General features: G+C 64.8%; 1 protein-coding gene across 4 annotated transcripts in view; it reads right to left on the bottom strand.

Annotated features, from left to right (window-relative positions):
* The window catches only part of NFIC (nuclear factor I C), a 45,140-nt gene that overhangs the window by 6,865 nt on the left and 23,261 nt on the right, over window positions 1–15,014 (bottom strand). For 2 of the 4 annotated variants that reach the window (XM_065858511.2, XM_065858510.2), the window contains exons 3-10: window positions 7,361–7,432; window positions 6,821–6,895; window positions 6,545–6,668; window positions 6,234–6,358; window positions 4,304–4,432; window positions 4,002–4,186; window positions 2,455–2,614; window positions 736–821 (exon numbers count right to left, since the gene is read on the bottom strand). In XM_065858511.2, coding sequence (XP_065714583.1) covers window positions 736–821; window positions 2,455–2,614; window positions 4,002–4,186; window positions 4,304–4,432; window positions 6,234–6,358; window positions 6,545–6,668; window positions 6,821–6,895; window positions 7,361–7,432 — 956 coding nt within the window. The remainder of the gene's footprint in view (window positions 1–735; window positions 822–2,454; window positions 2,615–4,001; window positions 4,187–4,303; window positions 4,433–6,233; window positions 6,359–6,544; window positions 6,669–6,820; window positions 6,896–7,360; window positions 7,433–15,014) is intronic. The other 2 variants (XM_065858512.2, XM_065858513.2) reach the window with 2 other exon arrangements.

Genomic DNA, 15,014 nt, shown 5'->3' with positions numbered 1-15,014 from the left:
CACCTGGGCAGCCCAGCGGTGCCACGGTGCCAGGCGGTGCACTGCTGGAGGCTGGAGAGGTGAGTGAGGTGCCAGGTGTGGGCACGGCAGTGACCTCCCTCTGCCCTGGGGGACCCTTGGTGGTCCCAAGCCACCAGCAGTGCCTGAGTGCCTGGCACAGGGTACCAGGTGGCAATGCCCATGGTGGGGATGCCCACAATGGTGGTGTCAGGGCAGTGATGCCCACAGCAGCAACGCCCGCAGCGGCAATGCCAGGGCAGCGATGCCATGGTGGTGATGCCCACGGTGGCAATGCTGACAGCTCTTATGCCCACGTTAGCTATGCCCACAGCAGTTACGCCCACAGCAGCGATGCCCCTGGTGGCAACACCCACAGCGGTGATGCCCACGGGGGCAACAGCCATGGCAATGACGTCACTGCAGCCACACCATGGCAGCAATGACACAGCAGTGATGCTCGTGACGGTGATGCCCACAACAGCCATACCCGTGGTGGTGATGCCCATGGCAGTGATGCTATGCTGTCAGTGCCCATCATGGCAATGCCCATGGTGGCAACACCACAGCAGCAATGCCATGGTGGGGATGCCCATGTCAGCAACACCACGGCACTGATACCACAACGGTGACGCCTGCAACAGCCAATGCCCACGGCGGCGATGCCCATGACGATGCCACAGCGGCGGTGCCTGGCGCGAGGGCAGGAAGGTCCCCCCAGAAACATCCCCCTCTCACCTGTGCCTGATAGATACTCCCAGGATCCCTTGGTCCTAATCCCACGAAGGAACGGTTCGCAGGGGGCGTGCCTGGTGCAGAGTAGGCTGGGGAACAAACGAGAGCTCGTTAACGGGGCTACTGGTGGCACCACCATTGTCCCCCCGAGGGCCAAGCCCGGCCCGCTCCCTGGCACTGCTGGGATAGGAGTCCCGGGCACTTGAAGCTGGTGGCCGGGCAATGTCCCCGGCTGCGCCCTGACAGCAGGAGAGCAGAGGCCAAAGGACGCTGTGCCCAAGGCAGTGCCACGCGTGCTGGCATCTGCTGGAGGGCCAGCTTCAGAGGGATGGCTGGCTGGGGGGCAGGACACCCCCAGGGTGCCAGCATAGGCGGGTACTCCTCTGCTGTGCCAGCCTTTTGGCTTCCTGAGTGGAGCTGCCGTGGGGTCAGGGCAATGGGAGCAACCAGCTCCACTCGCCACATCCCCCCACTGCCACCTCCACCACCCAGCCGGGGTCCAGCAGTGGGACCCCCGGCCCCGCTGAGCTCCTGGGCTCAGCCCCATGGGAGCCAGTGGGCACAGGGGGCTTGGAGCCACCTGGCCTCTGCGCCCCTTAGGGCCTGCATGCATCCCTTCCTGAGCCCAGGGGGGACTGGCACTGCCCAGGTCTCTCTGCATGGCCGTGGCTCCGTCGATGGCCTGGCCACGCCAGCCCAAGCTCTCCCCTCCACATTGTCCGGGCTTTGATTTCTTCACACTACCTGACCTTGACACCCACCAGCTGGTGGCACCCACCAGTGGCCTGTCCCCTGGGGCCAGTGTGCCCAGGCACGGCTCAACCCTGTGGGGATGTGGCAGCCTCTCAGGATACTGGAAAGTGTCCCATGGGCAGAGCAGGACGGGAACAGGGACAACTCCCTCGCAGAGTGTGGCGATGGCACAGTGTCCCACAGCTGTGACGCGCCCCAATGCCAGCCCAGGGGCAACGCCAGCATCTCCCCTCTGAGGTCCCAGGCTCAGCACTCCAAAATTCTCCTGGTCAAGGCGCTGAAGACCGCAAGGTGGAGCAGAGGGGCACGAGCTCATCAGCCACCACTACTAACGAAGGCTTCCCAGGCACCTCCTGCCAAGGGCTCTGGTGGGCCTGCACACAGCCCTTGAAACCACGTCACTTCACAACCCCTGACCAGATTGGGGTCCCCCGTGCTGGGGACCCCCGTGGCAGCAGGAGGATGGTAGACCTGTGTGGTGCAGCCAGGCACGCTGCCCCCAGCCCCAGCGCCGCACCCATGTTGGTTGGTCCCTGCGTCACTGGCAGCACCACCACTAACAGCCAGCGGGGAAACTGAGGCACAGAAAGGCAACAGCCTCCCCCGCAAGCCCTGCCTGTGCTGGGGGGATTTGGGCAGGACATTGGTTTGGGGAGTCCTGTCGCGGCTCCGCTCCTGCTCCCCCAGCCATCTCAGAGGGACGTGGGGCTCAGGCCGGTCCCTGGGACCAGCGTGGGACCCCCTGGCTCGGGGGACACAACAGCAGCCTGCCCAAACCCTGCCCGCTCCGACCTGCCTGAGACCCAGCAAACTCACTGTGTGCTGGCTGCCGCCCTCTCCCCGGCTGCAGGGAGGCCACCTCCACCAGCGCCCCCCTGGTGGCACCAACACTACATGGGGGACCTTGGGGGCTGTGAGAGGAGGGTCCAGCCAGGCCGGGGAGAGGGGTGGGCGCCACGGGGTGCTTACTGGGTGATGTCGGTGAGGTCGTCCCTCCCTCGGTAGTTGTCGTGGTGGATTTGGTGTCAGGAGAGACGGCCAAGCGGGGCATGCCGGGGGGAGGTGGCGGCGCCAGCATCTGCGTGGGCAGGTAGTGGCTGGGCACTTTCACTTGACCACTTCCATTTAACTGGGGACACAACACAGACAGAAAAACAAACAGCACAAGCCATTAGGAAGCACGCGCAGCACCGGCAAAGCGGCCCGGTGAGCCCCTGGTGCAACCCGGCACAGAGCATCCCTCACCGCTCACACGAGTTTGTTGGGTCTCAGAGCAGCCCTGAACGGTCGGCGCCAGCGACAGGGAAACCACGGCGGCGCAGGGGGTTGGGGTGGGCTGGGGGGACGGCGCATGCTGAGCTGGGGCACTGTGCCCCCTCTCCGTGGCAGCGGGAGGCCTTTGAAGCGCTCACCTGTGGGCAAGGGGCACCCCACGGTGGCAGTGCGACGCCAACTTTCAATGGCTCCTGCACCAGCTCCCTGACCCAGCGGGGGACCGATCCAAATCTGGCCTCTGCCAGCCTGGCACTGAGCCACTGTGCGGGGGAAGAGCAGCCATGGCCCTCACCCTGGCATCAGGCCTTGCCGCCAAGGGGCAGCTGGGCAGAGCTCAGACAGTTTCCCTGAGACCCTTCACATCCAGGCGGCAGAGTGGGGTGCAAGAGGGCATAGGAGTGGGAATATGGCCACCCCAATCCCCAGCTTCAGGCGCAAAGGGAGCCTGGGGACATGGGTGTACAGGGTGGTGAGCACACAGGGTGCTGGGTGCACTCTGTGCTGTGTGTGTGGGGTGTGGGGTGCATTGTGTGTGTGGGGTCCATGGGGTGCTGGTTGCACTGTGTGCCGTGTGGGTGGGTGTGGGGTGCATGGGGTGCTGGATGCGCTGTGTGCTGTCTGTGGGGTGTGGGGTGCTGGGTAAGGGAAGGTACACAGCAGCACGGTGTGGCCATGCCACCCCGTGGGGATGCCAGGGGACACAGCACAGTGGCAGGGCTGACGGGTCACCAGCCGGCTGCACGGACGGACGGGGAACGCAGAGCCCATCGCTCTCCCAGGCACAATGGCGGACGGTGGCTCTTCGGCGACAGTCACAGATCGTGCACTGGACACCTCGCTCCCACCAGACACCCCCGGCCCCAGCTGATGGCTCAGCCCTGGCACCCACCGCCCTGTCTCCCCTACGAGGTGGCGCCGGGTACTGCGCCGGGGCAGGCACCTTCATCGCCGCAGAAACCAGATGCCAACACTGACCAGGTGCAGCGGCGCTCCCGAACCAACGCAAGGCACCAGCCAGAGTGGCTCAGCCCCAGCCACGGCGGTAAGAACATCCTACCAGGCTGCGTGCTGGCACACGGATGCCACCAGAGCACCCTTACACCCTACATGCGGCGGCGGTGGTGGCAGTGACAGTAGCGGCAGCGGAGATCCAGGGAATGGCCCTCCGGTGGCCCGGCTGGCAGCAGCCCCCAGCGCCCCACGGTGAGGCTGGTGATGCAGGGATAGGGCCGGATCCTTACCGGTCCGGGCTGCTGGTTGGACGGGTCGCAGGCCAGTGAGACGAGATCTTTCAGCGGGTCCTGCGGGTTGAGATGAGGCGGGTACCGAATGGCCGTGTGGGGGAAGTAGGTGGAGGCCGTCTGGGGGAGGATGGAGGTCGTGGGGAAATGTAGCGCAGACGACGGGTGTGGGCTTCGAGTGATACCTGCGGGAGAGAGCAGAAGGGGGACCCACCAGTGTCACTGCAGGCAGGCTGCTCCCCTGGCCCCCAGCCCACTTGCCCGCTCGCTCCATGCCTCAGTTTCCCTGCCAGGATACTCACCGCTGTGCACCGCGATGACGGGACGGTGGTGCTGTGTGAAACTGCTCAGCCGGGGTGAGGAGTCCTGTGGCGATGGGCTGTTGAAGGGCGATTTGTCCATCTCCGTCTTCTTCACGGTGGGGGAGATGCCTGGGGAAAGTGGGGCATAGTGTCAGGTCCTGGCACCCACTGCAGGACCCCAAAGCCCCGGGGCTGCTGCCAGCCCGGCCCGGCGTTGGGGTGCTTGTTCCTGGGGTGAGGGTCACCCTGGGGACAGGCACGGGGAGGGTGCGTGTGAGTGTGTGTGTGTGCATAGGTCTGTGTGTGTGCAGGAGGGTGTGTGGGCATCTCCAGGTATGGACATGTGCGTGTGTGTGCACCAGTGTGAGCGTGTGCTCATTCGCGTGTGTGTGTATGTAGGTGCACACAGCTCTGCCTGTGTGTGCACCCACCCCAGCGGCACGTGGGTGCCCGTCTGTGACCCTGCAGCCCCCACTGGGCACCCACCTCCCCTGGCACCCTGGGGCTGGGGGGCACGTCCTGCCAGCACAAGGTGCTCCCAGGGAGGCAAAAAGGTGCCAGTTCAGGGCAGACACCTCCAGGGACATGCAGCCCCAGCACCCAGGACACCCACACAGCACCGGACACCTGGGTCCCCAAGGGCCACCCTGGGGCATGGGGCCGAGCGGGAGGGGGCAGCAGGCATGTTAATCCCCCGCCACTGTGGCTTTAGCTCCGGCCATTGGGCCCAGGCCCAGTAATGGGTTTAGCCCCTTCTCAGCCAGGGGTTAGGAGGATTTCCAAGAACATCCCGTACGAGATCGCTGTAACACCCCTGACACCACGGCTGAGCCCCCCCGCCAGCTCCTCCATCCCTGCCCTGGATCAGACCTCTGGTGGAGGACAGGGATGTCCCTGCATGGTCCCCTCCCACTGTAAACACCTGCACACTCACCTGCAACGCTTTGTGAAGGGCGTTGCATCTCCCCTGGGACCCTCCTGCCCTCCCACATGCTCCCACAGCACCAGCCCCATGGGGACTGAGATGGGGTACAGTCCCCAGCACATATGGGGCATCATCACAGGGCTGGACTTGCTTTCCCCAAGCCTCCTTCTGCCAGGATCAGTGTCTCCAGCCCCCCCAGCCAGGCACCCCCAGGCCCCAGCAGGGCTGGGGGCCTGGGATGGATCCTGCCCTGTTGTTGGGGGTACAGGAAGGCAGGATAAGAGCCAAGGGGGGAGAAAGAGGAGCGGCTCCTTCGCCTGCAGCCCCATAAAGGCAGCCCCGGGCGTGGGAGCCGCCGTGCCAGCCCCGCAGCATCGCTTTAATTAGCCCAGCCCCCCCTTTTTCTTAATGAGCAGCTAATTGGGGCTGTCTAGACAGGAAAGGAGAAAAAAACGCCAAGCAAGAAAGCAAGCTGCCTGTAGCGCGGGCAGCTGGCATGGGGCTGGGAGAGGCTGGTGTGGGGCTGGGAGAGGCTGGTGTGGGGCTGGGGTGCTAGAATGGCCTCATAGCAAACACCTATAGAGAGCATCCATGCCTAAATGTGGGGGGGGAATCTTGTGGCAACACCATGGTACCTACAGAGAGCCTGTGCCTACATGGCAGGGACCATAGCAACACCTGAACACCCATAGAGATCTGATATTCAAATCAGGGGACCCTATAACAGTCCAATGGCACCTAAAGAGAGCCTGTGCCTTGATGGGGGGCTCTATAGCAACACCACAGACTTCAAAGAAAAGCAGTGACTTTCTGGGGGGCCCTATAGCAACATCACAGCACCTACAGCCAGCTCGTGCTTATGCCTGGGGGCCCTATAGAAACACCATGGCACATACTGAGTGCCCAAGCTTTCACAGGGGAGGGAGGTGTGACAGTGGTATCCAGAGAAAACCGCTGAGCTGGCTGGGGGCCCCCATAGGGAGGGCCCTATAGGGAGGCACCTACCCCCTTCCATGTCTTCCGTCCAGTTGCGGCTGCTGCTGGTGGGGGAGTTGGAGGAGGTGTAGTACTCGCCCCCCGGGCTGGTGTCGATGTCATCCTCCATGGACCCCGACTTGTGCCGTTTGCTCCTGGGAGACAGGGAAGGGATCAGCAGCGGTTTGCAGCAGGATCCAGTCTCACCTCACCTCCTCCACAAGGAGGTGGCCAGCAGCCTGCGGCCGTGCTCATCCTGGCCCCGGCGTCCCCCCAGCACAGCCCCGGCATCCGCTGGCTTCCCCTGCTGTGGCCCTGGCATCGCCCCCGGTGGCACTCACCCGCTGGAGGAGGTGCTGGGCAGCGTCCTCCTCATGCCAGTGCTGGAGGGGTTCAGGTCATAGGCCAGGTGGCCCTGAAGCTCCCCCAGGGAGAAGTTTGGCCCTGTGCCTGTCACCACTGGCGCTGGTGGGAGAGAGAGGAATCAGGGAGGGCCTGGCATTGCCCCCCACCCGGCAGGGAGGGGAGCCCCAGCCTGCAGCTGGGATGGGGGGCTGTCAGGATGCTGCCGTGCCCAGGCAGCGGGACTGGGGTGGTGGCATCACAGTGGCACTCACTTCGGGACACCTGGATGAGCTCAGTGACGTTGAACACTCCCGAGGTGACGAAGCTTTCCTGGAAGTCTGTTGAATCTGCGCAGGAGAGAGGAGGGAGTGACGGGGGGGACAGGACCATCCCTCCTGCCCTGCACTGTTTTGTGGCAGTGCTCAAGGGCACCACAACTTCCCCACACCCCTTGTAATGCCACCCATGCCCCCTCCCCAACGGGCTTTGCTCCACTCCCCTCCCCCAGCAAGGAACCACCCTGACTGGTCCTCTCTGCTTCCCTGCCGCTGACAGTGAGGGCAGGGCTGGGGGCTGCACCCCCACCATGGGACCCCATGCCAGCTGCTGTCCCCAGGGGACACGGCCCCAGGGGGGCTGTGCTGGCCGTGGAACGCGGCTGAGGCCAGGCCCAGCTCATCGCAGGTGCCGGGCAGTGGCTGGGCCCGGGGGCACCGGAGCGGCACGGGGACCACGACTGCCTGTTGAAGGGGCCTCTGCCTCGGGGACCTGGGGACGGGTCGGGTGTCCCTTGACCTGCCTGTCCCGCTCACCTAGCGTGATGGGTTTGCTGTCCTCCTGGTCTGAGCCGATGCCTGTCCGGGGGCTGCTGCTTTGCTCTGCATCTGCGAGAGGAAAAAACCACCGGGGTGAGCCGCCCCGTGCCGGTGTGAGCCGGGGACGCCCGCTGGCTGACCGCGGGGCAGCCTCCCTCGCTCTGCTTCCGGGGGAAGGTGAGGCACAGCCTGGCCAGCAGCTCCCACCACACAGGAGGAACACGGCCAAGCCAGCACAGCCGCAGCCACCCGGGAAGAGTCACTGAGCACCCCTCCTTGTGACACCCTGCCACTGACAGGAATGGGGACGCTCTGGTGCTGGCACACAGGATACGGGCACTGCTCCCAGCAGGAAGGAAACCCACGGCACTTGACCCGCCCAAGGCAGGGTGATGGCCACCTGGCCCTGCTCCTGCCACCCCTGCTCCCTCCAGCCGCTGCCACCACCCATCCGTGCCTCGCTTGGCAGTGTCACCCTGGCTGGGCATCGCCCTCGCTGCCCCATAGCACCTTGTCCTGCCCCCCAGCCCCCGCAGAGGGCAGCAGGGCCCCGAGGGAGCACCCGCTCCGACCGCCAGAGCCCCCACCATCCCCGCTCCATCTTGGCTAAAAATAACCCAGCTCAGACGCTGAGCTCAGCAGCACCGGCACGGCCCGGCACGGCCACGCACCCCCTGGCAGCCCGCGCCCCGCCAGGCCCTGAGCCGCGCTCGGCACCACCCTACACCCCGGCACAGGCTCGGCCGCGCACCCCTCATTCACAGCCCTTTCAAAACTTTTGCTGTGTATTTCTTCCCCTCTTCGTCTTTCCTTCAGCTCCTCATCCTCCTCCTCCTCCCACCCTTTGGCCTTCAGTGTTTCTCTTTCACAGCTTTGGCTGATGCTGGGAAAGGGCTGCGACAATCCAAACACCACCATCAAAACAGAGCACTGGCCGCTGCCAGCCCGCCTGCTGCGGCTTGGGTTTTTTTCCCTTTCTTTCCTCTTTTTCTCCCCCTTTTCCCCCCCTGCCCTGTGCTCCCCCCCAGTCCCTTGCAAAGATGTGGCTCCTGGGACGGTTATTTTTGGCTGGCCAGGCCAAGGTCTGTGAGCAGGGACTGTGCTGCCCCCACCCCAGCCCCCTCATGTGCCTCCTGCGCCACCCCCGGGGGTGCTGGATGTCAATGCCAAACGCAGCCATTTTGTCTCCCTCCCCAGTTGCCGGCGTTCCTCCCACCCTTTCCCCAGCCGGCCTGGCAGCCCTTCCGTGCCAGCGGCCCTGCAGCATCCCCCCCAGTGCCACATCCCGCTGCCGGCCGCCCTGTGCCCGCGCCTGCCTGCACGCTTGCCCACACACTTGGCTTCCTCCAGGCAGCCATTTTAGGGAGCAGAAATTCCCCCAGCAATGGATGCGGGGATTTCCCCCCTACTTGTCTCAATTCTTCTTTTTTTCCCTTCTTTTTCCCCTTTTTGAAAGCTGCTGCATGCCGAAGCGCACGGGCGCGGGTGGCGGAAGTGAGCGGGGCACAAGCAAACAAAGGGGGGGACAAGCGGCAGCAGGGACTCCCCGCATGCCCATGGGTACCGCGGGGCCGGACACGGCCCCTCCTCAGCTCTTAAAACAACAAATCTCGCAGCGGCTCTGGAAGTGGTTAGCAGTGGAGCCCAGCCAAGGCACGGGGCGGTGTCTGGCGGTTACAGCCCCAAGGCCGGCCCGGCTCCCCGCGCCCACCCTGCTGCTGCCTCCGGGCTCCCCAGGCTCCGGGAGTACCCGCCTGCCTGCTCCCGGGGGTGCTCGGCCATGAGGAGCCCCCGGGCTGTGCCCTCACCCGCAGTCTCTGAGGTGCCATGCACGGCCCTTGGCTTGGCAAATAGAACCTCCCACAACTGCTCCCAGTGAGACGCTGCATGGACCCTGCTCGCCCCGAGATGCTCCACGTGGCCCCTGCTCACTCCAGGTTAGCCCACATGGACCTTTCCTCCCCCCCAGCATACCCCAGGTGGACCTTCTTCCTCAGTACCCAATATCCCACGTGCAGCTTTGCTCTCCTAGGACACCTGGCACAGCCACCCCATCCTGGACCCTGTTCTCCCAGGACACATGGCAAAGCCACTCACTCACCCAGGGTACCCCCCTGGGTACCCTCCATGTCCCCACATCCTCACACCAGCATCACCCTGACCCAGTACTGCTGACATCACCCACCCGCCTCTGACCTGGTGGTCACCTCAGGGTCCTCCCCCCACCTGAGCACCACAGTCCCAGCCACAGCACCCCAAGGTGCATGGGGGACTCTCCCAAGCTCTGAGATTTGGCAGCAGGACCGTTCCCTGCCAGCACCCATGTCCCCACTGACAAAGACTTGTGGGCATGAGGACAGGGGCTGTGGGCTCCGTGCCCCCCCGGCTGCCAGCAATCCTCACGGCTGGGCCAGACGCGAGCTCGCCAGCAGATTTCTGGCTGCCTCCTCCGGCACAGCGCAGCCGGGCCAAACTCTGCTCTCACCGCCATGTGATGGCTGCCTGCAGCCGGCTGGCGTGCACTAAAATGGCGAAGGGATCACCAGGCTCCTGGAGTGGCTCTGCTCTCCCCAGAGGACATTTTAGGGGTGGACCAAAACCAGCACCCAACAAATGGGTTGGCCACATTGGGAAGGTGAAGGAAGTCTGGGGAGCCCCCCGTGCCCCCCAGCCTCACTGTCGGGGCATCCTGCACCATTCACACCCTCGGGGCCAGGATGGGAGATAAGAGGCAGGGGTCCCTGCTGCCACATTGCAGCCTGGTGGGGAAGGAGGTGCAGTGCTGGGGTCCTCCTGGTGTGGAGGGGGAGAGCACTCAGCACCCAAACAAGTTGATATAATCACTTTTAAAAATATGAAAGCGTGTGCTGGGGCGGGGGGGCAAGGGCTGCCCGAGCTCCTGGCTGCGCTGGCAGCTTGGACTGATGCCACCCATTGAATTATAGATCCCTGGCACCCTGGCCCCACCAGCTGGCAGGGTGCCACCGGCCCCACGGCAACTCCCTGCCCGCGGCCTTGGTGCATGGGAACAACCCCCGGGCAGCATGGCCAGCCCTGGGGGGGTCCCTGCAGGCTGGTTGCCCCTCGGGGCTGGCACGGCTGTGGGAGAGCCCTGGCTCTGTGCCTGAGCGCTGACGGTAACAGGGCACGGTGTTACTGGCAGAGGTGTGGGGTGCGGGCGCAGAGGCTGGAGGATGCTCAGGGCTGATGGAGGTGCTGGTGTTCGCGTGCACAGCCCAGGCCCCCCGGCAATGGCAGCAGCTTCCCTCCTCCATCCCCCTACTCTGCCAGTGACAGGGCGGGAGATGGGAGAGGACTCAGCACTGCTGCCTGCAGGTTTCTGCCCTGTGCCTCAGTTTCCCCTGGCTGGCTCAGGGCTAAGGCCCCCGGGGAACTGCCCCCCTGCCTCTCCCTTGGTGGCAGCACATCCCGACCACCTACACAGGAGCAACACACAGCTCCCCTGGTACCTCCGGCTGGCCCTCCGCAGCAGTGTGCATCAGTAGGGCCTAGAGTGAACAGCCTGGTCAGGATGTGGGACACCTGGAGACCTGTAGCGCTTGAGTGCTGTGGGGTAGTGGCCCCACTGCAAGGGCTAGGGGTGGGAGAGGCTGGGGGGGGCGGTGCTTGATTTGGGAGCCTCTTCCTGCCAGACCCCCAGCAGCCCCCCACCCCCCAGCAGCCCCACTGCTCTGAGCAGCTCTGCCCGTCCTGCCGCTGGGCCAGCTGGGGTGGCCCTTATGTAAAACGCGGAACAGACTCGCTTGTGTAACGTCCTTTATATAATACCCCGAGAAACGCCGTGTGTGCTGGGTAAATCCCGGCTCAGCCAGGCTGAGGGTGCACCGGGGGCACCGGAGCCCTCCGCCACGGCCTTTCCAACACCCCGCTCCCCCCTCAGCCCCCGCTGCGCCCAGAGGGCTGCAGCGCTATGATGGGCTGAGAAGAGTTTGCTGGGTCTCAACCCCCCGGTGTCACAGGGGCAGCAGCTTCTCCCCCCCCAGCCCAGTGAATCCCCGTGAGACCCTGGCCGGAGGCAGCCCCCGAGGCGGGGGGGACGGACAGGCCCCACTGCCACGTCCGCGGGCTGCAGCCAGCTGGCCCGGGTGGGAGGCCGGGGAGGCGCGAGGACGTTGGCCGGCACCTGCGAGCGAGCGCCAGCGCGCCGGCAGCGAGTGGGTTTGTCCTTGGCCGACCCTGGCTGGCGCGGGGAGACGGCAGCGGCAGGGGGAACCCCCCCAGGAGAGCGTCGCAGCCGCCCCCTCGCTTGGCCCTGCCAGGCTTGGGCCACATCCAGGGCTGCTGGCGCCCGCGGAGGCGAGTGGGGACAGATGGCAGCAGACAAAGGGACGGGTGAGAGCGGGATGGACAAAGGGATGGCTGAGCCTTCCGCGCTCCCCCCGGCACCTCCCTCCGCAGGGTGCTGGCACCCAGCCCCTGTGTCCCGGGCTATGGGGGTGCAGCTGCTCGGAGGGGATGGGAGAGAGGAAAGAGGGATGGGAGAGAGGAAAGAGGGATGGGAGAGAGAAGGGAGAGACAGGAAGGGAGGGAGGGGAATGAAAGAAAAAGAGGAAGGAAGAAATGAAAGTGGAGGGAAAGGGCGAGGGAAAAGGGAAGAAAGAGAAGAAAAAAGGAAAAGGAAAAAAGAAGAAAATAAAGAAAAAGAAAACGAAAACGAAAAAGAAAACAAAAAAGAAAAAAGAAAAAGAAAAAGGAAAAGAGGAAAAAGAAAAAGAAGAAAAAGAAAGAGAGGAAAAGATAAAGAAAAAGAAAAACGAAGAGAAAAATAAAAAGAGAAAAGAAGAAAAGAAAAAAGAAAGCAAAAGGGCAAGAGGGCGAGCGCTGACAGGGAGGAGGGAGAGAGGGAAGGGAAAGCAGCAGGATGGCAGGAGGAAGGAGAATGGAGATGGGGGGCAGGGGGACACCCCAGCTCTGCAGGTGCAGCCAGGGGGGCCCAGGCCTGGCCCCCATCTGCCATGGGCAGACCCACTGTCCTGCCGGACCCAGTGCCCTCCCTGCCCTGGGCAGCTGCTGCTGCAGGCTACCAGCATCTCCCTAGCCCACTGACCCCGGTCACATGGCATGGCACAGCCCCATGGCACAGCCCCACAGCACCACCCCACGGCACTGCCCCACGGCACCGCCCCACGGCACGGCACAGGCCCTGGCTGTGACACAACCACCCTCTCTGCAGAGTCCCACAGCACCCCCCACCCAGTCTCCCTTGACCCCCTCTCCCCACTAACCCCTGTCTCACCCCACACTGACTGCAGGTACCGCTCCCAGTGCTCTGTGGGATCTCCTGCCCCAAGGCTGGGTCTGAGGCCAGGGCTGGGGAGGATGTGGGCTCAGGGCTGGCTGAGACCCCAGTGTGGGGGCTGGCGTGGCAGGGGACCCCAGGACCCAGCTCTTGGTGCCCGCCCGGCTTGGAGCCGCAGCAGCGCACCGTGGGGCTTGGAGGTGTCTGTTTCGCCCTCCATGCCTGCAGCCACGGGCGGGAGGGAGCACCGCGGGCATCTGCCACCCCAGCTGCCCCTTGCCAGTGCGGCACGGAACCGGGCGCCTGGCCAGGATGGCAACTGCGGCCCCGGGAAGGGCACAGCGCTTGCCAGCGCGGGAGGATGGCGGGTGGTGAAGGCGGGGGATGGCAGGTGCTTGCGAGACGGAGCTCACTCATCTTTTATTCATCAGGCGCCGAACAGTGCAGGGAACCACTCCGGCCCCTTGCCACCCCACCCTGCACCACAGGACACTGCGCTCTGTGCCAGGTCCCTGGTCGAGGCTGCAGGGCTGAGCATGGGGCAACTCGCTTCACCAGTGACGCAGGGCAGGGAAGCCGGCTGGCTCCGGCATGCCGCCGGCTCGGCGCACTGCGGGAGAGCCGGGGAAGCCCTGACCTCCCCAAGGTCGCCGGCACATCGATCCAGAGAGCTCCGGCATGCTGAAACCGCCCTGGCTGCTGCCAACAGCGGAGCCAGGCGTGGCAATGGTGGGGTCCCCCAGGCAGCCACAGCGCAGGGAATGGGGCTGGCTGGGGTCACCGCATCCCAAAGAGCCCCTTTCCGCCTCTGCTGCTTGCAGCTCTTGGGGGCAAGAACCCAGCCTCTGACCATTCTCGGGTGTCTCATACCCTCGTGCCCTCTCCCGAGACCCGCTGGGCTCTGCCAGGCTCGCTGTCCTCAGCCTCGGCCTCCTGGACTGGGAGCAGGGAGATATGTGGAGCGGGAGGAGGGTTTGTACGTGTTTATCTGTGTGTAGGGAGATTCTCCAGCCCACCTGCCTGCTGGTGCCCGGCTCTGTGAATGGCAGAGCCCGAATACTGTGCACCCCATCAATCTCTTCGGGACGCTGCTGATAAATATTTGGGAGGGGGCTGGCAAAGCGGCGCTGCCCGGGGAAATGCCTGCTTCTCCATCTGGAGGGACTGCGCAGACGCTTGGCATGGCCAGCCTGGCACGGCCAGCAGGTGTGCTTGGGATGAAAGCCCTGGCACGGGCTCCCCAGCAGATTGGTGCCATCTGCCTTGCACTGCAGCCAGCGGCAAGGCTGGTGAGGGGAGATAAGGGGCTGCCAGGCGGTGGGAGACGCAGATGCTGGCACGGCACAGAGGTCCCTGCCTGCCCCCCGGTGCTGTCTGCTGGCTGCACACGGCAGCGCGCTGGGTTGCTGGGAGCGGGATGGCACCCTGGGGCCCGCTGCCTGCTGGCCCTGGGCACCCATCTTCTTCCACCCTGCATCGCCCTGGGGGTCTCAGCCACCTGGCACTGCCAGGAGAAGCTCAGTGCAGCACAGAGCCTTGTCCCCTCCGCCCCACTAAACACGCCATCTGCGGGGTCCCTGCCAGCCCCAGAGCACCCCAAAGGATGAGAGCAGCCAGCACTGACCCCATTCTGCCTCCCCCAGCTCCTGGAGCCAGGTCAGGATGAGGTCCAGAGATAGGAGGTAGCAGGATGGGAATGCAGGGATGGGGCACTAAGAGGGGTGTCCAGGGATGAGGGGGTGCCGGGATGGGGATGCAGGGGTGGAGGCACAAGGGTGAAGGCGCAGGGAGGGGGGCACCAACCCCCCTCGGACTGGCTGCTGCTATCGGGAGCTGCGGGGAGGAACCTCTCTGTAATGCTTCGAAGGTCCTGGCACCATCGACTGGGGAGATTGATTACCATTTTACTGCAATGCTTTTGACTTTCACCAGCGACCTCCGAGCTCCCCCCAGCCCCCCGCCCCCGCTGCACACCCAGCATCGGGCTGCAGCGCCATCCCCTCCCCCACTGCGGTGTGCACAGACCAGCCCTGCTCACAGCCAGCACCCATTCTGCACCCATCCTGCACCCAGCCATGCTCACAGCCAGCACCCATCCTGCACCCAGCCAGCACCCATCCTGCACTCAGCCCTGCATCCATCCTGCACCCACGTTTGCACCCATCCTGCACCCAGCCCTGCCCGCAGGGGTACCAGGGGCAGTGGGTGCGGGGCAGGGTGCTCTGGGGGCCAGTGCTGCACTGCCGAGGGCTGTGGAGCAGATCCAGACACCCGGTGCTTCCCTCCACCCCACGACTGCCCCCTCGGGGCCAGCAGGGCTGAGATGGAGCTTCACCCAAGCCTGGTGTCGCTCATGCCTCAGTTTCCCCATGTACACTTGGGGGCACGGAA

This window comes from Patagioenas fasciata, chromosome 27 (genome assembly GCF_037038585.1).
Source record: "Patagioenas fasciata isolate bPatFas1 chromosome 27, bPatFas1.hap1, whole genome shotgun sequence".
Lineage (NCBI taxonomy): Eukaryota > Metazoa > Chordata > Aves > Columbiformes > Columbidae > Patagioenas > Patagioenas fasciata.
The sequence above is the reverse complement of the archived record's forward strand: the minus strand, read 5'-3'. Positions and strand labels throughout refer to the sequence as shown.